The sequence below is a fragment of the Apteryx mantelli genome, chromosome 2 (assembly GCF_036417845.1).
Source record: "Apteryx mantelli isolate bAptMan1 chromosome 2, bAptMan1.hap1, whole genome shotgun sequence".
Lineage (NCBI taxonomy): Eukaryota > Metazoa > Chordata > Aves > Apterygiformes > Apterygidae > Apteryx > Apteryx mantelli.
Genome location: NC_089979.1, coordinates 148821728 through 148845427, shown reverse-complemented (window position 1 = coordinate 148845427; position 23700 = coordinate 148821728). Strand labels below are relative to the sequence as shown.

Sequence of the window (23700 nt, the reverse complement as noted above, 5' to 3'; positions counted from 1 at the left end):
GGCAAATATCAAACAGTATGAAACAGATGAATCTGCCAAAAGGCAATAGATACTCTTTTTTAGAGTCAGTCTGAAAGATTATGAAGTTCATCGTGCTCTTGCAGAAGTTTCTCTTTCAAAGTTACAATGTTTTAGGATTTACTTCCTTTGAAAATTAATGTAAGTGCTGGAATCATAATGTTGTTCTTGAACATATACGGTTAGCTTCTCTTTGGGTGGCTTGGGTTTGGTTTCTTGTTATCCTGATTAATGAAATATTGGGCATTGTGGCTAAACATAATGAGGTTTTGTAACCTAAACCATGTGGAGAATCTTTTGTAGCAGGGAGCAACTAAAAAGTAAAAAGAAAAATCTTCCCACAACTAAAGCTGAGAAAAAAATAATTTTTGAAGGAGATTGTTTGAGGTGGTCTAACCACTTTATCAGGCATTCATGTGGGAATAGAGAAAAAAGGAATAAGGAAGAAAAGCTGCATATTTATTTAGTGCAGAGCGTAGCAAATTAAAATGGATGTTGCACAGGCTCAGATATCAGGTGTCTGACTAACACTCATGAAAGCAGCATAATTCAGACTGAACTTTATTCTCCTCCATTATGCCCAACTGTTGGAAAGCAGCAAGGCATGTGTGCAAAGTCTCCAGATGTTTGATGATCATGCACAGTAAAGGGAGGTGTAGGAGGGAGATTTACTATTTTCTCAGTTTCATCTTTTCAGATTCTGAATTCAGTTCTTGAGCATGTTTTATGGAATTTTTGTGGTTTATCTGCTTCTAACGCCGTTACATGAATATTTAAATATTGCTTAGCTACCCTTGCACATCTTCCCCCTGCCTTTTTTTTAAACAAAAAGAAAAGACAGTGAGAGTGATAGCAGGCAGACATTTAATTATGCTTTCTAATGCTGTAATGAGGTGGGCAGTGTCCCCAAGAAGGAACTGTACTACAGAGAGATTCCTAGGGGTTCTCATGGGAAATCTGTGGCGCCATTAGAAATAGAGCTGTGGCTCTGGTGACAGCCTTGCACCCCGCAAGTAAAATAATGACCTAGCAGTGGGAAAACAGTGGACTGGGAAGTTCAGTTCTGACTGCAGAAGTGACTGAAAAATTTACAAATGATATATTTTACAAGTTTTACCATTTTTTCATTAAAAACACATTTTGACATTAATCGTGAATGATTCTCAGTGATGAGATTATTATTGCTAGTCAAACAATTAAGTTCTGGTTTATTATGATTACTCAGGTAAGTCATATGGTTTTGTTACTCTTTCCTTGTATAAATCCTTCAGCACCAATAATTGCACATGACAATCTTTAAAATATTTTTTTATTTCAGTAGAATTCAGTTATATGAAAACTACTTTGAAACCAGCACAAGATGGTCACAGGTGTGGCTAAACTGAGCTTCTTTAAACATCAGTGTTTAAGGATTTATGGATAAAGCAATTGCCTTCAATAAGCTCCTTTGCAGTCTGAATTCTCTGTGCCTCCTTCTAGTACTATGTGTTAATATCAAATATGTTTGTTCTGGTGGAAGGTGAAGTACAAAGAGCAGTTCAATAAGGAAATGAAGAACCACCAGTACAATCCTCTTGACAGTGCTTCCTTCAAGCAAGCACAGATTGCATCCACCTTGGCAAGTGATGTAAGTGAATTTGCTTTGTGTTTTACATGTATTTACATCCTGAAAAACCTAACATTTGTTCTCAAGCAGAAATACTTTGTATGTCTTACGAATTACTGGAGCAGCAGTCTCCGTAATATATTGTGTCTGTATAGCAGGTACAGTATGTTATGCACTTCTTTTACTGCTTCTGATAAAGGTCTTCTCCAAGGGCCTACAGCGTTTTTCATAACCTTTTTAGATGAGATTAATCTCTCTTAATTTTACGTCAAAAGGTATGGCAGCTTACTCTGAGCTAGTCACCTTGTACTCACTCCCTTTGTATTCGGGGAAAGAGATAAACAGGTCTAGAGGGCAATTCATCTGACCTATCCTTCATGCCTGTCTTCAGGTGAGCAAAGTTCCTGTTTCTCTCCTTTGATTGTAGAAGGAAGTTAGGGCGAGTAGCTCAGATTTGTATGTCTATTTTCTAGACTTCATTCTGCCTGTTGATCTTCAGTATGGTATTACAAAGTACTGCAGTTACCTGATTCCTACTACTGGAGTCAGATTGGAGAAAACTTCTGTATTGTGTGATATAGCTGTTAGGATGATATATGTAATGGTGTGTCTAACGCTAAAAATGTGAGCTCTTCTTTGAGACAGTGATCGCAGATAGCCTAGAGATAACCCTTCATTCTGTATGCCTCCGTTTCCAAAGTGTGGGGCACCACCCAGAGGGAACAGGAAGGGTCAGCGTTGGGAAGGGTCCAACAGAACATGAATTGGTTCTCAAATCTGAACATTTAGTTAAAAAAAAAAAAAGAACTTCTTTGGTCTGAAAAAAATGGTGAAAATAGGTATTATTTTAGTAAAAATATGTAAATCGAGTACATTGATTTGAAGTCTGCCTGAACTGGTGAAGAGCATGATACAAGTCTGAAGGTGACTGAATGTACTGGTGTGAAAGATTTGTCATCCAGAATAGGTAAGCATTTCACACGTGGCAGGGGAGCTGGATAGTGTTCTTCTGGTAAAGATGGGCCTGCAGCTATCAAAAGTATGGAAGATCCTACTGGAGGCTAATAGGAAGTTGTCTTCTGCTACCTCATTATTATCTTTTGCCTTAGGTGACTTCTCTTTGCTGAAAGCAATCTGTATTAAATAAAATATCCTGGAGGACTACCCTTTAGCTGTTTTATAGAGAACTTCTTTTTGGAGCAGTTAGTGTAATACCTGAATCAGGAGGAAAAGAAGAAGAATAAACAATGTTAAAATAATTAAACTCAATAAATTGAGGAAGATACCTTTGATTAGGTGTTTTCTAAAAAAATGTTTGGAAACAAAAAAGAATAGAAATAATATTATGTGCCTAGTTCCCTTCTAATCTGAAAAGTCATACAAAGTATGATTTTGTTGTTGTTGTTGTGAGTATCCTTTTTGAGGAAGAGTTTGAGTAGTTACCAAATAATTGCTTAAGAATCCTGTACTGATTTTTTTTTTTCCAAATAATGGTAAACGAGCACCATCTAGTGGCTGATATAGATTATTCAGGCAGGCACTTCATGTTTTATGTTTCTGGAAGCATGCACTGTAATAAGAAACTGTGAGTTATTTTGTTAATCTTTATTTTATGTAACCTTAGTTATCATTCCAGGTGAATTACAAGAAAGATTTGGAAAGCCTGCATGATCCAGCCTCTGATCTACCAAACCTGCTTTACTTAAACCATGCATTAAATATCAGCAAAATGCATAGTGATGTAAGTTGTCCTTATAATGATTATCTTTGGCTAGTCTGAAAAATACCTGTAGTAAGAAACACAGTATAGATAGTTACTGTAGAAGACATCAATTTTTGGTACTTTCTTCCTGGTCTCAGTGAAGAAAGGGCTTTTAGAGAGAGAGAATCTTTTATTGGAACAACTAATATAATGGGGAAGAATCACACAGACTTCTGGTACATGAATATTTTTTCTTATATGCCTGAAAACTTGCCTGTTTTTTATTTAGTTGATCCAAGATACTTCTTCCTCTGCAAATCTTGTCTTGCCTAAGGTCTTATATATTGCCTTTCATCCGCAGGACTCAAAGTACTTTATGGAAGTGACCATTATGCCTGTTTTATATTTGGAGCTCTTGCATAAACAGCCTTTCAAGTGTTTTTCTCCAACCTTCTATGTCTAAGCCTTTTTGTTCCCCTAAATGTCTCACGCTTTCTACACTGGATCGGGTGATAGGCCCAAACTCCTTCCTGTCACATAACAGGAGATGTGCCTTGAGGGGCCCAGGGGTAAGAGGTAGTAGGATTGCGATGTGAGGGTTGAAATGGGGAGGAAGATGTGGGAACCCCCTGGCTTCTGTGCAGTACTGAAGCTTCTCTCCTACTCAGGGAGCACCTATGCTGCATGAGCAGTGTTAGTAGGCTGGTCAGCTGCATTTACCAGCTGCATTTGGGTTTTGACTCCAGCAACCAAAGAAAGGCTGAAGTACTGCTGTGGGAATGCGTGAGTGAGTGGTAGTGGTAAGGAAGGCTTGTCACTGTCGGCAGGAGGCGAGAGCTTCACACGCAGAGGGTGCGAGCCCTCGTGAGTGGTCTGTAGCTTATTCTGAGTCAGTGCCACTTATGGAAGCCTGTGTCTGAAATAAGCAAAATAATCCCCTTCCAGTCTGGATTTTTGTGTTGCTCTTTGGTGAATTGAAGCCTGTTGTTTATCTGCCTCACTCCCACGTGTGAGGCTAACACTGACTATCCCTTTTTGTACAAAGGACAACTGAGTTTATAGCTTTCACTTCCTACATTCTCCATTTGTATTTTGTCTGGCCTAATTCTAGTTTCCTTCAATAACATAAGATTGGCATTTGTTTTGCTGGTTACATGAATGCCCTCAGAGTGGACTTCATCAATTTGTCATCTTATCCCTGGTGGGACAGAAACAGGGATACTCCCTTAAGACTGCCCATTTCTGGAAGTAAAGGGTTGTCTTTGCTGGGCATAATTTCTTTCTTTCTGTTGCCCAAGAAGGGTTGATTTGTACTGTCTATGTCCTCTTCTGAGGACGCCCTAAGTATTAAATCTCTGAATTTTGCATTGTCCAGATACTGGTGGAGGTTTTTTCTTGCTGTGACCAGGAAGAAGAATGCTTTGCAGATCCCTGAGGTCTCTGATAGCTGTTTGTCTACTATAGAAATCCCATTTTTCAAAATTTTCTCAGATTTGACCCCCCTCCTTGTCATCTCTTTGATATGCATCTCTTTGCATCTTTTAAATCTGTTGCTGTTGTAGACACTCATGATATTCTAATGGATTTCAGGCTAAAAAATGGAAATTAGATGTATTTGATTTTATGAAACAGTGTGAATAAGTAAGACTTTAGAGACCAGATCTGATGCTGCAGTTTAGTGTAGTAAAAAGCTGTGCAATTTCCCTCATTAGCTTTTATGGACTTTTAAAATTTTTAATTCCACTAATTGAGGAATGGAGGAAAAATATGAAGTCAGTATCTGTGGATGGAGGTAATTTTTGTTTATTTCCACTACAGAAGCTATTTTGTTGTGTGACATTTATAATTACTTCCACTAGGAGGCAAACAGAGACCATCACATGTGTTCCTATGTACTTCAAATGTAAATAATAATGGTTATTTTTTTTGCAAAATAAACATTTGAATTTTGCATAAGGAGGACAAGCGTTTTCTCTTGGAATTTATGATGTTATTTTTATCACATCCTTTTTCATTTCATCACATTATACTTTTTTCAGAAAATGGAGGTATTTTAAATTCAAATTTAGCATTAGAACTCCTGAAGTGTGGAACTAAGACATACTTTATTTTATGGTGTTTCTCCCATAGTTATTTTAAATGGTATTTAAATTGCAAATCTTCTGGATTTTGTTTGTGAAAACATTCTTGGATATTTTTTGTTTCAGTATGAATATAAGAAATCATTTAAGCAAAGCAAGGGCTTCTATCATTTCACCCTGGATACAGCTGAACAAATTCATCACAAAGAAAATGCGGTGCTTCAAAGTCAGGTATACACAATCATAAATAAGTCTTGCAAAGAGAAAAATGCAACATTCTTGCAGTGATTAAATCAGGCACAAAATTGCATGATAAATTACCATGATGTACAATGCATATTCAATCAGAAGCACCCCATGAGGAGAGAGAAGAGTGTTTTGGCAGGATCAGAACCTAGTGCAGAAGCCTGAAAATAAGAGATTCTTAACACGTTTCTCATATTCAGACATCAGTGTTTTTGAAGAGACAAATAAATTAAAATGACATCACTCACTCTGAATGTCATGTTTTGATTTGTAGCTATTTGTTTTCTTTTATAGTTTGTGTAGAATATTCTACCATATTACTCTCCGATTGATGAGGATAAATGATATGTTTGCCCATGGTCACGTAGTATCTTAATCGAAAAGGCATGAATGAATGAGTTCAAAGGTTTCTCCAGGCTTCCAAACAAAGTGTATTTGCTTTGTGGGTTAGCATAAAGATGTATGTTAGTGTCTTAAATCTCTGTCCTTCAGTGTGATTTTGCTGCTAGCTTTAGGGTCATATTCATGGGTAGCTGTGAGCCAAAAGTAGGTCCAGATCCAACTGAGTCAGTAGTTTTCCTTTCCTTTCTCCTTCCACAGGTGCAAACAAGAGTGTGTTTCAGAATGGTGCTATGGAGCCTGAAAAACAGACCAGTGGGGCCTGGCTGTAAAACAGATTGTTGTTATTGTTGTTGGTACAGTTAATGTGTTGCTTAATGGAAGTGTGTCTGGGTGGTTTTACTGAAAAGCTGGTAACTGCTCAGACATAGGTGATTCAGCAAAAATCATGCAATTAGTTTAAGGATTGTAATTGATGTTCCTCACTCTGCTGTCTTCAAAGTTCATCGTTTTAGGCCTTCCACATTGAAGCAAAGGAATAAAAGACTCTGGAAGAATTTTCCTGGTCTAGCTGCCCTGTTCCTCCCACAGGTTAAATTTGGGAGGAATTTTCTAAGTCAAAACCTCTAAGGAGTTTGGCTAAGACGGAATTTTTCTAAAGCCATAGCAAGCAATCAGATCTCACATACTCTCAGCTGTTAACAGTATTTATTTTCATTTTCCTAGGTCAAGTACAAAGAGAATTATGAAAAATCTAAAGGCAGATCAGTGCTGGAGTTTGTGGATACACCAATGTATCAAGTTTCAAAGGAGGTTCAAAAGATGCAAAGTGAGGTTAGTAAAATGTGTGCTTGAACTAGCAAAATTTAGCTCGCTAGAGAGGTTAACAGTCTTAAGAAAATGGTTGAGGCAGATTTTAAAGGTTTTATAAATTGAGGATGGGAAAGAATTAGCACTGAGTAGTTCTCTTTTCTATTCTATAGCTCAGTTCTTCCATCAAATGAATTTTTTCTCTAACGGCTATTGGTGCTAACACTTGTCAGAGATTGACAGTATATAGCATCACTTAAATGAGAATTGGGAAGAAGCTCAAACGGTCAGCTCGATCAGAGGTTACTAACTTTTTTCCAGGGACTCCTTCCCCCTCCTCCCTTGGAGAGGCAGAGATGATATTGGACTGAAAAGCTAGGGGAGATCATGGGTAAGGTAATGCAGGCTTGCTCTCTGCAGGTTAATGGTATGATGTGGGGGAAATCACATTAGTGGTCCCCAGGTTGCTCTTTCTGTTTCTCTGAGCTCCTCTTCCCTGTCTGCTTACTGCTGGGGAGAGCACAGTGGGAAGCTTTGCAGGAGGGGAGCAGTAAGTAAGGGAGAAGGACCAGATCCTTTTGCCTTTAATTCCTTCTTCAGTAAGGGAGGGTTTTTGGGTGGGAAGGAGTGGAACCGCGGAGCCCAGTCCAGCCCCATGCCTTAACTGAAATACGCTCTTGTCTCGTCAGCTGGGTGAACTCAGCAGTGGGGAAGGACTGTTCCCTGGCCCCGGGACAGCATCAGCTATCCTAAACCTGATGGCTCCCTGGCCATATTTTTTTAACTTAAAAACTTCTGGGGTGGAGGTTTCATGAGCTCCCAGGGAGTCTAGTCCAGTGCTTCACTAGTTGTTCTATGAGAGAGTTTTTCCCTACATCTGCCTTGCTGTCGTTTGAGTCCATTACTTTTCCTATCCATCATGGAAAACAGATGATTACATCCTCTTGGTAGCAAACTTTTATATGTTTAAAAACCATTATCATGTGTGCCATTTGTCTTCTCTTTTCTGTGCTGAGCAAATCTGCTTCTTAAACATTCTCTTTAGAAACAGCATATATATTTATATATATGTATATATAGTGTTTATCTGAACTGTGTCTCATAATCTAGGTAATAAAATGAGTAGCTAATGAGTAGCACTAAACTAACGTGATAACTGATCTATGGCATGGCTCATTTCTGTGTCTGTTTACAGTGTTTTTTCTGAAATATGTTTGGAAATGCACATGCATATGCCACTAATTGTTGTTTTGCTTCAATAGAAAATGTATCGCAAAGATTTTGAAGAAAGCCTCAAGGGAAGGCCCTCAATGGATTTAGACAAGACCCCAGAGTTCTTGCATATAAAACAAGTCACTAACCTTCTGAAAGAGGTAGAGGATTTTTATTTATTTTTGCTTTTGTTAAAATGTGAATGAGTAATAAGCAGCCTCACTATTGAGTGCTGAACAATTTACAGTTAACATTGTAGCTAAATAAAAAGTGACTTCAGGAATAAAAATTGCAATGTGTCACTTTATATTCTGAATAGTCCTGTAGCAAGAATCAATATTTCTGAAGATTTATAAACATAAGGAAATGATAAGTTCAGCACATCTGAACCAGAAAAATAGAGTTTACTGAACAAATCAGATGATTCTGTAAAGAAATGGATTGTTGGCCTGACATTCTCTGTGAGGGCCTCAATTTTGGAATTTGTTCCTCCCCTGGGCTTGAATAGCCCAAATTTGGTGACCTTCCAGGCATGCTGCAAAAGACATCTGTTTGATAGGGTTTTGGAGAGGGCCAGGAGTGTGCTTTCCAGATAAATGAGGGTGTAGAAAGGAGGATTTTTGTTTGTATCCAGATGGCAGTTTTTTCTTTTGAGTAATTATTTCATGTTTTTGATGATCTGTTGTAGTTATATGGATGCCGCAAGCTTTGTGTAGGTCCCTTTTTATTAACTATTTTAATTGAAATAATTATCTATCACACATGTTATGAATGAAAATAAGGAAAACCAGAATTCCATTATATAGCTCTGACCAGTAAATTACACGGTTTGCTTTAAGCACATTTTGTTAGAAGTTGCCGATTTTCTGTATGCCAACTGTTTCTTTATTATTTGTCCAATGCTCTTAGGTTGAATGTATTATAAATTAAAACATTACTGAAAATGACAGGAAGCTTCTTCGTACATTGAAATAACGGTTTATGATATATGTGAATGCTAGAACATTTTGTCCATCACTCAGAATCTTTTTGTCTTTAGTCTTTTACTTTTTATATTATTATTCACAGCTGTTTTCATGTTGGTTTTGGAGTATTGGTTGCTTCTATACATAAAGCTTATTATTTGACCAAATTTAGGAGCAAATATATTAGAAAATTCATAGTTGAAAATTAAAATGTCAGAGCTGCCAGATATTCTACCTTTGAATTTGGGATCCAACAGTACCTTGCTTATATTTATGGTATTAAGAATTGATGTTTTTACTCCAGCCCAAATAGACGGAATTGAGGATGATAGAATTAAAAACCCCTGACCTACTTTGGAAGTTCCTTTGCTTGTTCTTTAAATAACTTATCCAAGTTTATGCTAGATTTCATAAGGAAAAAAAAGACTTTCTTTTCAAATATTTCTTTATTATTCATATTCTAATAAATAAATTATTCTGAGAATCTTGGCTGTCAGATAGACAAGTCTCAAGCTAGGTCTAGTCTGTGCAGTACCATTCTGTGCGTACAAAACTCTCCCATATGTCTCATTTATGACTATTGGCTGGGGAAAAATGCAAATGTTTGCATTTCATTGAGTTAACCTTGCTGCATGCTGAATGTCCATGGAAGTGGTTAGTGCGTAGTTGCAGGTGTGCTGTAAATTTATATCTTTGAAAACTTTGAGGTAACTTCACTGTGTAGTGCTACATGGATGAAGCTGTTTCTTAATTTTTACCTCCTTAAGTTTTATGTCTCATTACTTAGGGAGTAGCCCATATCTGGAAGTCAAAGAGGAAGAATATGAGAAAATGGAAATGATAATGAATTTCAGATGATTTCATATCCCTATTCAAGGAACAGATTCCAAAATGAAAGATTACATAAGTCAAATTAATTATTATTTTTCAAGATGCAGGAAAATAATTTATTTCTTCACAGTCAAGGATGTAGCTCAGTATTTTTTGAATGAAGGTTTGTCATAAGCTTTAAATAGATACCCCATTAGGCAAGAAGGAAAACCTGGAGTTATTAAAAAAGGAATGATTTTTGCAATTACTTTTTTTAAAGTGTCAGTGTGTTCCAGCTTCTTCTGCTGCCTTCCCACTGTAGAGAATTCTACTAATATTTCACATTTTGTAACAGTTAGAGCCATTTTCTCTGTAATCACAATTACAACTCCTGCAGAAGTGAGAACTGACTAATTTTTCTCTAAATTAATAGAAGAAGTTTCCTGCTTATTGTAGAAAATGCTTATGATGGTAAAGAGGGAAGCTTCTTCAGATATACCTGGTTTTCTTTTGTTTAAGTAGAAAACTTATAAGGAGGCAAAGGTTCTCCCTGTTTCTTGTGAAATTTAATACACGATTAATAGCTTTAATTCATGTCTATATAAATCCTTCTGATTTTTTTTCAAATTTCTGTAAATCTCCGAGTTTCTTTGCTTTAAAAAAAAAAAAAAAGACTAACTCAAACCTGGAGGTAGGAAGAGTAATTAAAAATCCTTACAAACCTTAAAGATCTTTCACTTCAGTAGGGTTAGATCACCTCTCTAGGAATGGAGAGGAGAAAGAAGAACCAAACGTCTACAGGCACATTCTATTGTGCTTTTGATTTTATACTGAACACTTGTGTATTCTGCAGGTTGCATTTGCTAAATGATGGATCTTATCTCAGTGCACTGTCTGAGGAGAACATAAGGGAGATAGTAGGAATATTGCTTCTAAATCATAATTTAGGAACCAGTCATTTTAACAGGTCCTAATACAGAGTTTAGAACATACATCCTGATTGTGAAGCCATTAGTGGAACAGAGGTAAAAACTGCAGCACAGCAGACATTGGTCTTGTAAAAGCAAATGCTACTGCAAATAAAATTTATGCAGATACGCAGCTGATGCCCCTAAACAATGTGGTAGCACTATACAGAAACGGAATATTTTTCAAGAGCACAACAGGAAATACATGGCTACATTAAAACATTTTCACTTTTGGAGCATCGTACCTTTTGATTTGATAATTTCCAATTCTATTTTAACTCTGAAACCTGTATTTCAGATAATTCATATTTCATAGAAATTTCAGAGAGCCCCTTCAAGTGTTTAATAAGTGGCATTTCTTTTCAAGATCTTGCACGAAATATTAAGTGGAGAAATCTTTCTTTTTTTAACTCCTTAGAAAGAGTATAGAAAAGATTTGGAAGAAGGGATAAAAGGAAAAGGAATGACAGTGTTTGAAGACACGCCAGATTTGATTAGAGTGAAAAACGCAGCTCAGATACTGAATGAGGTATGTTGTGCTAGTCAAGGTTATTGATGTCACAGAAAGTTCACTCTTTATGGTATACTCTATTGAAAATATTCCATTTTTATACATAATCTACAATGTTATATGCATGTGTTGAAACTAATGCTATTTCTATTTTGCATTAAGAGTACAGAAAAAATCTTTCAGAAAAGTAAAAGGTCAACTGAAATTGTTAGTGGGGTTAGCAGATAAAGCATTTAAAATTAGGTTCATTTGGGAGCTTATTCATTTGTTCAGCTAGTATAATTAACAGTGTAATGGAAAAAAAGAGTTGACTGTTAATGGACTTTTAAAGAGAAGTCAATTAAATGTTTTTCAGCTTTTTGGAATTATATGCCTATTTTTTGAAAATAAATATTGGTGATGACTGTCAGGCATCTTACAAAGAACTTTTATCCAAAAAATCTAATTTGTTTGTGAAATCTTTCTTCCAAAAGTAGAGTTGACATGAAGAAATAGCTTTTCTTGAGCTTGTGGTTAATCCTTTGCAAATAGATAGGTAGATGCTTCTTGCAGAGTGTGTATATATTTTTAGGAGTCAACTTTGGTATTAACAGTCTAAGGTGTTATGGAGGTAGTGCGGACCTACTCCTGTTGAAGAGCTGGGAGTGGAAATGGAAGACTCCTTGATCTATTGCTGCATCTCTTGAAGACCACTTGGAGGAACTCATGGCCTGATGTGTCCTTGGCAAGACTGCATGTTCAGCTGAGCCCCACACAGGCTGCTTGTGAAGCAGCAACGGGGCTGGAGGGGGTGGGAAGGGACAGGGGAGGGGGAGTGCGCACTGTACTTCCACACATTTTGGAAGCCATTCTTTCAGAGCAATACATATTTATATAGCCATAATAACCGGAGGGGCAGCCGTGCATAGGGCTAACCTTACCCACCATAAACAAGTGCACAAATACATAACTATAACTCCCAGGGCTATCTTTTCCTTGGTGTTTTATACAGTAGGAAGCTAGGAGGAAGCATCTGCCATTCCACCTTCAGCACAAAGGATATGTGAGATGACCTCTTCTCACAGGTTAATTTATATTTTCTGCAAAAAATGTGGTTTGGGAAGTAAAGAATAGTTTTGTCATGCTTATATCCTCATCACAGTGAAACAGAGATGGAAGACTTTCAGTCTTTTGCGATGGTTCTTGTTGCTTTATGCTACAAGTGGTTAGGCTATTGTAAACAATAGAAAGATATTTTCCTTCTTTTTTTTACTGATGTACAACTTAAAAAGATAGTTAACAAATAGGAAAAATAGGAAGAAAATATTTTAATTATATGTATTTATTTTGCAAAAATTACCTGTTTTCAGCAGGCAGAGAACGATTAGTACTGTAGTAGCAGAAGTAGCAGTGCCTGAGAACATAATCTTTTTATTTTTTAAATATAAAAAGTATGATTGTATACAACATTTCAGTATTACATTTTAATTACATTTGCTGATGAACAAGAAATATATCTTTGCTTGGGTAAGCTGAAGATGAAATATTCATTTGGTTTCCTCGTTATTGGTTATTTATAATTTATATTGTGAGGAAAAAGCAGCAATCATGGATGAGTGCTGCCACTTGTCTAATGGCTGTGGTTCAGGAAAGACCTATTAAATGAATAAATTACAACTTCCTGCTCTGCAAGTTCACTGGAAACAATTCTATACGGTGTTACATTTCTAATATGTAGTCTTTTCATAAATAAAATATTTTCTTAAAAGTAAAATGTGTTTGAATTAGGCAGATACCAAGTACCAGCTTATTACACTATGTTCTGCAGAGCTGAACTGTCCCTTTACTTTAGAGGATAATTATAGCGAGCTGTACAGACTGATTCCTCCAGCCCCTCTGCCAAATTTAACATTCATTGGTAGAGTTTTTCACATTCAATGAATATCTCCTGAAGTTTTGCTCCTATGGTTTGTTCTGGGTTTTTGTGGCAAAAAATTGCCAAGATTCTTGCCAGTGACTCTCAACTTGAGATTTTTGGTAGACTCAAGATTATGACTCTGAAATTGGATCTCTTGTGCAAAAATCTACCTGTAACTCTCTGGTTATTGTGAATCTATAATTTGAAGTTTTATCTTCACAGAAACAATACAAGAAAGATCTGGAGACTGAAATTAAAGGGAAGGGCATGCAAGTTGGTCCAGATACTCCTGAGATAAAACGAGTGAAGAAGGCTTCTGAAATTGCAAGCACTGTAAGTACTGCACCTGGTGCAAGGTTTCCATTTTACAGAATACAATAAATTATTTTCATTAAGAATTCTACATGGTGGCAAATTTAAGGCTGTAGCAGTAACACAAGTTTCACCAAATACCTAGTCTGTGAGCTGTTTAGAGTCTAATGTTGCATAATCCTTACATGAGTAAAACATAACAGCTTCCCAGAACTCCCTTCCATCATCTTTTGCAAGTTGCACATTTTCCTTACTAACCACACCTGGCCTCCACTGTCTTCTGTAGCTGCAGGCCCTATTGCTTTTAGGTCTAAATAGCTGCTGCTTGTTTGGGTAGGGCCAAGTGATGCACAGAGTTGGAGAGATGCTAAAGGGCTTATGACCTCAGTCTCACAAAGCACAGCTGAGTGAGAAAATCTCATCTAGGTATGTCAGTGATTGTGGCTTCCAAAGTTGGAAAGACAGATCCATGTGAAAGGCTGCATAAATTTTGAAGCAAGCTGTCTGTTAAAAGAACTTTTTAACCTGGCAGCAAATATAGCATAGGTGTCTTGAAGATAGATCCCATAAAGATGATGATGTTGATACAAAAGTTATTTGCTGTTTTGTGGTACTGTTCAGTGGAACTGCAGAGATTAATGTAGGATCCATACTCAGATGTTCGATAGCCAAATCTTTATATTTCCAATGTTATTCTTTACAGAAAGAATACAAGAAAGACTTGGAGAATGAAATTAAAGGGAAGGGAATGGGAGTGGGCATGGACACCCCTGATATACGACGAGCCAAAAAAGCTTCTGAAATTGTAAGCCAGGTAGGTACAGAATTGATCTATAAGATTACTTTTGAAGTAAAACACAATGAGATTTTAGAAACATAAAATCTTCCTGAACACGTTTGGGCTAACAAGAATAAGCAATGCGCAACAAAAAAATAGATTACAGACATTGCAGCAATTCTTTTGGAATCTGATTAGTGTTATCAGAATAGCTTTGAAGACAGCATGTACAAATTACTGTAGAATTAGTTATGCTGCATACTTAGGAATTTTGCTTCTTGTTGTTTTTGCAGAAAGAATATAAAAAGGATCTGGAGACTGAAATTATAGGAAAAGGGATGCAAGTTGGCCCTTATACTCCTGAGATACAACGGGTCAAAAGGGCTTCAGAAATAGCAAGCCAGGTAGGCACAGAACAAAGATTGAATGTTTTAATTTTGCGTAACAATGAGTCCTTGACATTGCTCAAAATGCTTCTTTAGCTCTGTAGAGGCTTTCATAGATGCATTAAATGAATTTACATGTAGGAAAAAGCTTACAGCCTGATTCTTATCTATATTTAGGCCTGTCATGCCATGCATACTTGAATTGTTTACACCTGTTTACAGGTGTTTTTATATTACCTAATGGGAAGGAGATACATATATATATAGGTATATATATTCTTTTCACTGTCCTGTGTCCAACAGTCAAGGACAATGATGTCATGGAGGAGAGAGGGTGAAATAAACACCATACAGGGCTGTTGAGGCTCATCAGCAATAAGCACCTTTTATTGCAGTGTGGATATTCTGAGCCCGAAGAAAATAGGACATGCATATTTTAAATTAATTTTCAGAAAATGTACAAAGATGAAGCAGAGAAGATGCTCTGTAACTATTCTGCTGTCCCAGACACTCCAGAGATGGAGAGGATTAAAAGTACTCAGAAAAACATCAGTTCAGTGAGTAATAGCACTTCTCCCTTTACTTGCAACTTTTCAGATATTTTCAATTTAAATAGTCTCTCCTGTGCCTCAGCATGAAATAGGGAATCTATGAGTAAATGTCCTTTGAAGCATTTGCATAATTTTCCTGGTAAAGGCTGTATCACTCATGTCTTTCAGGGAAAAAAAAATACCCAGCTTTTCTAGGTGTGATGCTGTTACTTTGCATTGCTAAACCACTTACACCACCTTGCCAAGCCACAGTTATTTTTAATTGAAGATTGTTTTTTCTTTTTCCTTCAAACCCCAGGAAGTACTTCATTAAAAAGGACAAAAAAATCTAAGGTTTGTTACTCTGCATATAAGATCTATCATCTAGTTCCTATCACATGTACAGCACATCAAGATTCTAGTATAAAATTAGAACAGATCAGGTTTCATAAATATATGTTTAATGATTTTATGTTATACTGAATATATATATATTTAATTTTATGCTAGATCTGAGTTTCAGTTTACCTCTAAATGTAAATTGTGAGCTTAGATTTCTAAGATTGTCCAGTATGTGATTGTTGTATTCAGTTCTGTTCCCTTTTGGGGCCCATTAATTCTGCTATATGTAATTCTGGCTGTGCTTGTAACGTAACAGCGAAGAGAAGATGGAGAGGAAATTTAGCCTCTGGAACCAAAGGCTATCCACTTAGTGTCTCTTTTTCTGGCAGACTAAGTTCAGTAACTCCAATAAAGCCAATGATTTGAGAGAAAGGAATATAAATTACTTAAATATTTTAGTATTATCTGACAGGGATGTGATTCCTTAGCTTAAGAGATATTCTTAGGTTCTCGTCCTCCATTTGAGTGCAAGGTCAGTGAGTTTTCCTGGGAGGTGTTGACTGGATGCTTCCACACTGCGGCTTCACTAGGGAAACGGGAGCCTGCAGGGAGAGGGGAGCAGAAGGCATTGCAGAGACTGCCCTAGGCAGTGATCACTCCTGTAAGGTCTTCCTCACAGAATCACAGAATCACTGAGGTTGGAAGGGACCTCTGGAGATCATCTAGTCCAACCCCCCTGCTCCACCAGGGTCACCTAGAGCACATTGCACAGGATTGCATCCAGGCGGCTTTTGAATATCTCCAGAGAAGGAGACTCCACCACCTCTCGGGGCAACCTGTTCCAGTGCTCTGTCACCCTCACAGTGAAAAAGTTTTTCCTCATGTTCAGATGGAAGTGTCTGTGTTTCAGTTTGTGCCCATTGCCTCGCGTCCTGTCGCTCGGCACCACTGAAAAGAGTCTGGCCCCATCCTCTCGACACCCTCCCTTCAGATACTTGTACACATGTTCCTGACATTGTCTCCTCCTTATCTTCCTTCGGATAAGAGCAATTGAAAGCTACATCTTTCCTAATATGAACTGTTGACAGGCCGGGCACTGGTGTCCTGCCGTGCCCCCTGAAGCTCCCCGTCCCAGCCACAGCCAAGCCGGCCCCGGCCCCCGGCCTCTCCTCCCGCCGAGCCGGCCCCGGCCCCCGGCCCCCGGCCCCCGGCCCCCGGCCTCTCCTCCCGCCGAGCCGGCCCCGGTCCCCGGCCCCCGGCCTCTCCTCCCGCCGAGCCGGCCCCGGCCCCCGGCCTCTCCTCCCGCCGAGCCGGCCCCGGCCCCGGCCCCCGGCCTCTCCTCCCTGCTTCAGGCCCTCTTAGCGTTTGATGGAGCCCTCAAACAGATCTGTGGGTCTAAAATCTGTAATAGCGTGGGCTCACCAGCAGTTACAGTTTTTTTTTTTTTCCTTTCTCTTCATTGTAGTCCTCTCAAGTCTGTGCAATTTAGATCATAAAAATAAGTTACTTTTTAGTATTTGAGGTAGAACAGGGAGCAGTCCCAATTTAGAAGAATTAAGACAATGACCTTAATCGATTTCCGATTTTTTTTTGATTTTGTCTGAAGTATTTTCCTGCTCTAGGGGACGAAGAAGCGGTTAGCTCCGCAGATAAAATCAGCGCTGCTTTTAGCTTGCTAGCTCATTTGGCAGATGATTTACAATAGGATCTTTGCTGCACAGTCTTCTCTTTCATAGAAAAATTCCTTGCTCCAATATTTTTTACTGCTCCCTCCTTGGTGGAAAAGTATATTTTAGTTCAGTTCAGCATGTAAATCTTTCTACCTTCTACTAACATGTTTGTGCAGAGAAATTTTCAAGTTCTAACTCATAAACTGCCTCTGTTTTCACATGGTAAAATTCCAAATTGTTGGAAGTTTTTCTGTATGTTAAATAAAGAGTTGTATACATGAGTAATTTACTCTCCTCTAGAATATTTGGCAGTTTTGGTCACCATAGGTTACAAAGGACTTTATGGAATTAGGAGAAATGCATCAAGAATGATTTTTTTTTGTTTAAGTTTTATTGAGAAAAATAAAAAGTTAAATGAAAGTTAAATAAATCTTGGTTTTAAAAAGACAGAAATATTAAGTGGTAGAGATTTATTTTATGACCTCTAGGATCAGGTTTGTTTTTAAACTGCCAGCCTGGAAATACTTACTGGAATGACAACATCTTTGACACCAAATACTGAAATTCAGATAAAACGTCCTTAGGAGTTGTGCAGTCTGAACTGGTACTTCATGATTATTTAAATTATAGCCACATTCGGAATTTGTGGAGCAGATAGTTACTATCTTCTTCAGTAACTTTGATTCTACTGATGGGCTTTGTTTTTTATCCTTTACTGAAACAATGAAAATAGGAGAATTGTGTAAACAGCATGTGTATCTTTTCAGAAGTAGGCTTTGTTTTTAGATGCAGTCCTCAGTTTTCTGACTTGAACCCGAAAGTTAAAAATTGCATGACTTGGATTGTAGCTCTGGCTCTTCTGGTTACTTAGTCATGAATATGTCAATTTTCTAGTTTGTTAAATCAGAAATAATAATAATTATTCACTTCTCAGAGTATCTTAAGATCTGAAGATTAAAAAAATTCAAATCTTGCATGTACATACACATTTAAGTAATTACATTGAAATCAGTGAGATTACTCAAGCATGAAGTTGCACTTGTAAATGTTTATAGATTATGATCTAAATTTTAATATTATTTCTGAACTTAAAATTTAGCATTACAAAAACTGAAAAATATTTGAGGTCGGTCTAAAGGATGGTAATACATTATCTGGGTTACATTTGAAAACAAACAGTGTTATTACTGTTACTGATAATTGGTCTGATTGATATGATTTATGAAAAATTAAAGTATTTGCTTTCTTAGCAAGATTTATAGTCAGACCAATTTGGAACTTGGAAAATCACCCGGCCCTTTTATGAGAACTTATACTTGCATTGCTAAGAGTCTCATAATTATTTTTTTGGGGGGGTGTGTGTGTGGAATGAAGGTGTTTTATAAGAAGGAACTAGGAGCTGGCACAGCTGTAAAAGAGACTCCAGAGATTGAAAGAGTAAAGAAAAATCAGCAGAATATTAGTGCGGTAAGTGTTATTAACATTAATTATCCTTACATAAATAAATAGAGTCAGATTTTTTTCTAAACTGTTTACTAAAAATTCAACGTTTTCCTGTCTCACTTCCATATATCTCATTCAAATACTATTCCACCAGAATTTAGATATAATGCTCATATAACACACTAATGGAGTTCTGAGCCCCAAAGTAGAGTTCCATATTGAAGTGTCATCAAAAATAGGAAATAAATCTTTTAACTAAATATTTGATGACAGAGCTTTATTTTTTCAAGAGTGAGAAAAATGAAATGTATTTCATGACATGGCAGACTGAACAGCAGTTGTAATTTGCAATTTATAAAAATAACACATCACCAAAAAGAAAATCTTTAAAGTTGCTGTAGAGCCTGCGTGTATGACATAGGCTTTGGCAAAGTTTGCACTTCGAAAAGAGAAAAATGGATGTCTTGATTCAAGCTTTGTGAGAAGGTAGAGGGTTTGTGCTTCTTGACAGGCTGATGACAAGTTGAATTGTGGATCTGGTGGGACTGCTTCTGAAATGATATTCTGAAATGAATTATCTGTGAATGCCTGATGTCTTTGGCACTTCAACTGGCAACTCGAAGTAGAATATCTAAATGAGAGTTTTCTACAGGTAGAACATGCTTTTAGGATAACTTTTATATATGTGGCATAACTTGGAAAGCAATGGACAAGCAGTTTTGAAACAAGAAACACTTGCACAACAAGAAACAGTGCACAACTGCATTTCAGTTGTTTGGACCTTTCTGTGTGCTGTCCTTTGGAACAATTCTTTGTTTGTGACATGACGTTTCTGATGATTAGAAACTTTCTTAAAAGGAAAGTTTAAAAGTGATTCATGGACATGACATTAGTTTGTTGTTTAGGTATTATTTCAAATCCAGAGAAGGCACATCTGATATTTAGTCTACTAGAATTTCCTTGTTTACCAGTTAGTATTAAATACTGCATTTCCTACCAAAGTAAGGGCAGTTAGGTAATTTCCATAAAATTTTGGAAGGCTCATGTTTTTCATCTTGTCATATTGCCAGGGACAATTTGCAGATTCAGTGCAAGTCATCACATGTCCTAAATGCAGTAGTCTGTTCCTGTGTGCTGACTTACTCTTTCTGGTTGGGAAGCTGTGAGTGTGGGGGTTTTTTTGTTTTACTTTTTTTTTTTTTTTGGTCTAAGCAAATATGTTTCTTTTTGAGTCACATTTGAACTGGTGTCCTAGAAACAAAAATTTCTCTAATTTCCAGTTACCTCAGTCATTTACTTTAAGACTAATCACACATACACGCACATATACACACAGTGAGAGGCTTATTGAGAGTAGTCTTACTCTAATGCTTTTTTCTCAATGTCTTTCAAAGTGACATGGAAAAATAGTATGCAGTGTTCTTGCTGTTTTAGAAATCATAAACAGTGGTGATAAAGGGAAAAACAAAAGGTGCATCAGTATGCTAGTAAACACATCTGACACACTTGCATCTTTCCCATATCAAGAGAAATGCAAAATGCATTAGTGGTAAGTAACATGGCCTTAATATTGCTAGCCTACATGAAAAGTTAATATTGTATGCAGATATTTTATTACATATATAGTGTACTTAAGTTTACTTTGGTATTGTACAATATTTATTAAAGGTTTATTAAAGCCAGAAGGATTTAGGACAGGTTTAAAACTATTTGCTGACCTAGGTGAAACTTTATGGCAGTTGAAGCTCATATGCAGTGGAAGAAAACCAAGTAAACCAGGAAAACAAACCAAGATAATGATCAACATAAAACCAAACCATGCAAAGAAAGTCCATTGCATCATGATCTGGAAGTGATCAAATTCTTTCAGATGACATACATTGGAGACAAAGCTGAGAACAGTCTATCTTCAAATCTTAAAAAAAAAAAAAAAAAAAAAAAAAAAAAAAAAAAAAGTGGTGACAGTCAAGATGGTTCATCTAATCTAACCTGTTGTGATGAGTTGTTAGGAAGAAACAGCCTCCTAAATAGTTGGAGTCAAGATCTTGTAGAACTTCAAAAGCAAGCATTATATCCATGGACTGTAACTGCTGAATTTGAACTGAGAAGTTACAAATAACTAAGCATTTTTTTGTTACTTCTTTATTTTGAGAGGCAGGATGGGTTGAACACAGCACTGGGAAGAAAATACTTGGGGGAAGATTTTTGTTTTGTTGTGTGTTTTTGATGGCATAAAATCTATGAGGAAACTCCTGTGATATGTCACTCAGTACCACAAAGGCTGGGACCTGATTAAAGCTCAAGTAATGAACATTTTGAAGCACTTTTAAATTACTTTAAGGACTGGTAGCACTGCCAATTTTTAAGCTTACCTAGTAGTCTCTATTAAAAGACCCTGTTTCCAGTGGTTTAGTACTTCTGCCAATCTTCAGTAGTCTGGACTGAAATTTTCCACTCCTGTCTGTGCTTTGAGCTGTTTTTGTTTTTTTCTGTCCTTTTTTTTTTAATTTCAGCTAAAACAATTTCCAGGAATGAGACTAGAGAAAAATAAGTTGTTTTGCCTGTGTTACAAAAATTTGGCAATCTCCAGCAGTACGTGTCTTAGAGAAGAGCTGATATTTATCTAGGAAGTGACTTCTGGTAGAGTGGATTTGGGGGAAAAGAGACTAGGATGAGGAACTGAAAGTGTCGAAGGGCTTGGTCATGGCCAAATTGGAGAGGCCAACTGTGGAGAAAGATGGGCAGGGTGGTGTGTTTCTGTGCATGGATACTTCCCTCCAGAGCTGAAACAGACTGTTTAGGTCCAGCATGTCTCTGCTGTCAGTATGTATTTGTGAAACCCTCGGGCAAAATGTTTTTTCATTCTTTAACGATGGTGTCCACAGAGGTAACAATCTATGATTGTTCTTATGGGTTTGTGCAGTCAGTCTAAAGGATAGTGCCTTATCCTACAAACCAAACGGTTTAAGATGAAGGCACACAAAGGAATGTATGTTTGTGCAGGGTTCCCCTCCCTCCCTGCCTTTTTTTGTTTTTAAATCTTGAGAAATTGCCTCCCCAGGAGGAACCTTTAGGGAATGGTATTGAGGTCACAAAGTCAATACTCAAAAGCACAAAGCCAAATTCAAGTCCCTGCATGTAGGCCTGATGAGACAATCCCTAAGTATATGATTTTATACTATGCCATTGAGCTGTCTTCTCTGGCTTTCCATTTTACAAAGAACAATTCAGTGGGAATTGTCTGTTGAATGCGAGTGCTATATAATCTTATGTCTTACTCTCTAAGTAAGGGCCATTGACTCTGTGCACTGAGCGAGGCAGAATTGTCTTGAGAAAAACAGTTTTTGATAATAGACAAAGAAAGTTAAAATGCACTTAAACATGAAAAAAATGAAGTAGTATAAAATATATTAAAAACTCTATATGAAACATTTATGTAAGGGGTAGAACTAAGGTTACATTGAAGTTAATTGTGCCATTTTTCTGATTTTTGAGTGCTGGATTTTGCAACCTTAAAGATTTATTTAAAATAAGTTTTGATTGCCACATAAATATAAAACTATACAAATTGATTCATTATGCTGTTCCCTTGTTCTTACCATTCTTTACTTCCTTGAGTCTGGCTAATGAAAAATATTTCCATCTAATATGTGTCACTGCATACACAATTCTGAATGTTTTTATGAATTTTGCTGTTTTATTACCATTGTAAAGAGCAAGAAAACGTGCCATGTTACTGTAAAGAATGACATGATCTATGAGTATTGTTTATATTACACTGGAATAAGAGATTTGAAGCTCAATGTACTGAGTACTGCACTGATATTTAGTAATAGGCAGTAAGAAAGACATTGCACAGATTTGCCCAAGATTGTGCTATTGGATAGCATATGGAAAACCAGAAAATATATTGCCTTTCTCTCCAGGAGCACATCCACTTAACTTCACACTCTTTCTCATTAACTTGAATTCCAGTTTTGGTACATATGTTGTATAATTGAAGTCTTCTAGTTTTATGCATCTTTGCCATATCCAAACATGCTGTTATTTAAAAGGGATTAAATATGGCAATAGCAACACTAAATATATGACAGCATCTTCCAAGGCATCATAGATTTCCCAGTGTTGGAATCTGATGATCTGCATTCTCCACAATGTGTCTGTGTGTGTGTTTTCAGAGAACTTGAATTAGACTTTGAAGCTGCCCACCCTTTTAAGGACACATCTGTGAAAAGTTTGCTTCCTGTAATGGACTGGTAGACTCCTTAGCAAGCTAATAGCAGACAAAGTCATTGTTAAAGTGCTACACGTCTCCAAGTGGTATATGCAGCATTCTAGTTATCATCAAGGTAGCCACAATCCCACATGATGCTTACTCCCACTGTAGCAGTGTTCAGATACCATGCTTGTTATATGCGCTCTGTGCTGTATCATGGCAAACAAGATCCACCCAAGACCATAGCGACCCGTTTAAAAAATTAAACATAACTGTTCCTGATCATGTCAGGAGTGTTGGTAGGTCTAGCTGTGCACTTAAGTGTAAGGGAAGGATTACAAAATGTATGTTGTGTTTTAGTGCTTGTCTGTATATTCTTTAAGGTGCTAATATTTGTAATATTTATTGTGCAGATTAAATACAAGGAAGAAATTCAGCATGCAACAACTATTTCTGATCCACCCGAACTAAGGAGAGTTAAGGAAAACCAGAAGAATATTAGCAATGTGTGCTCCATATTCATTGCTTGCACTCTTCTCTCTACTGTATTAAATGTGTTGGTGCTTCTGTGAATATGTCTGTGATGCTTGTGCTAGTTCCTCTTTGTCCAGAAAGACTAATTTAACCAATTAACAGTGAAACGATAACTGCTTAGCCTTGCACTTTGATTAACGTCAATGAGAGTGATGTGTTGAAGTATCAATTGTCTCGCTGTCTGAAATAGAGGGAACTGCAAGAGGGTAAGTACTAAGTATCGTGTGGAAAGATGTGGGTGTTTATTAAGGAATAATATTTTCCAGCTAAATGCAGTGCGCTCTGTAATGATTTCTAACACAGTGATGTATTTGTGTTACTTGG

The 23700-nt window shown here is 37.1% G+C and overlaps 1 protein-coding gene across 1 annotated transcript in view; it reads left to right on the top strand.

Moving 5' to 3' along the window:
* NEBL (nebulette) overlaps positions 1-23700 on the top strand; it is a 92711-nt gene that overhangs the window by 30279 nt on the left and 38732 nt on the right. The window contains 12 exon segments of the mRNA XM_067292512.1: positions 1538-1645; positions 3261-3365; positions 5534-5638; positions 6719-6826; positions 8065-8175; positions 11176-11286; positions 13388-13498; positions 14181-14291; positions 14549-14659; positions 15094-15198; positions 18558-18650; positions 23256-23348. Coding sequence (XP_067148613.1) covers positions 1538-1645; positions 3261-3365; positions 5534-5638; positions 6719-6826; positions 8065-8175; positions 11176-11286; positions 13388-13498; positions 14181-14291; positions 14549-14659; positions 15094-15198; positions 18558-18650; positions 23256-23348 — 1272 coding nt within the window.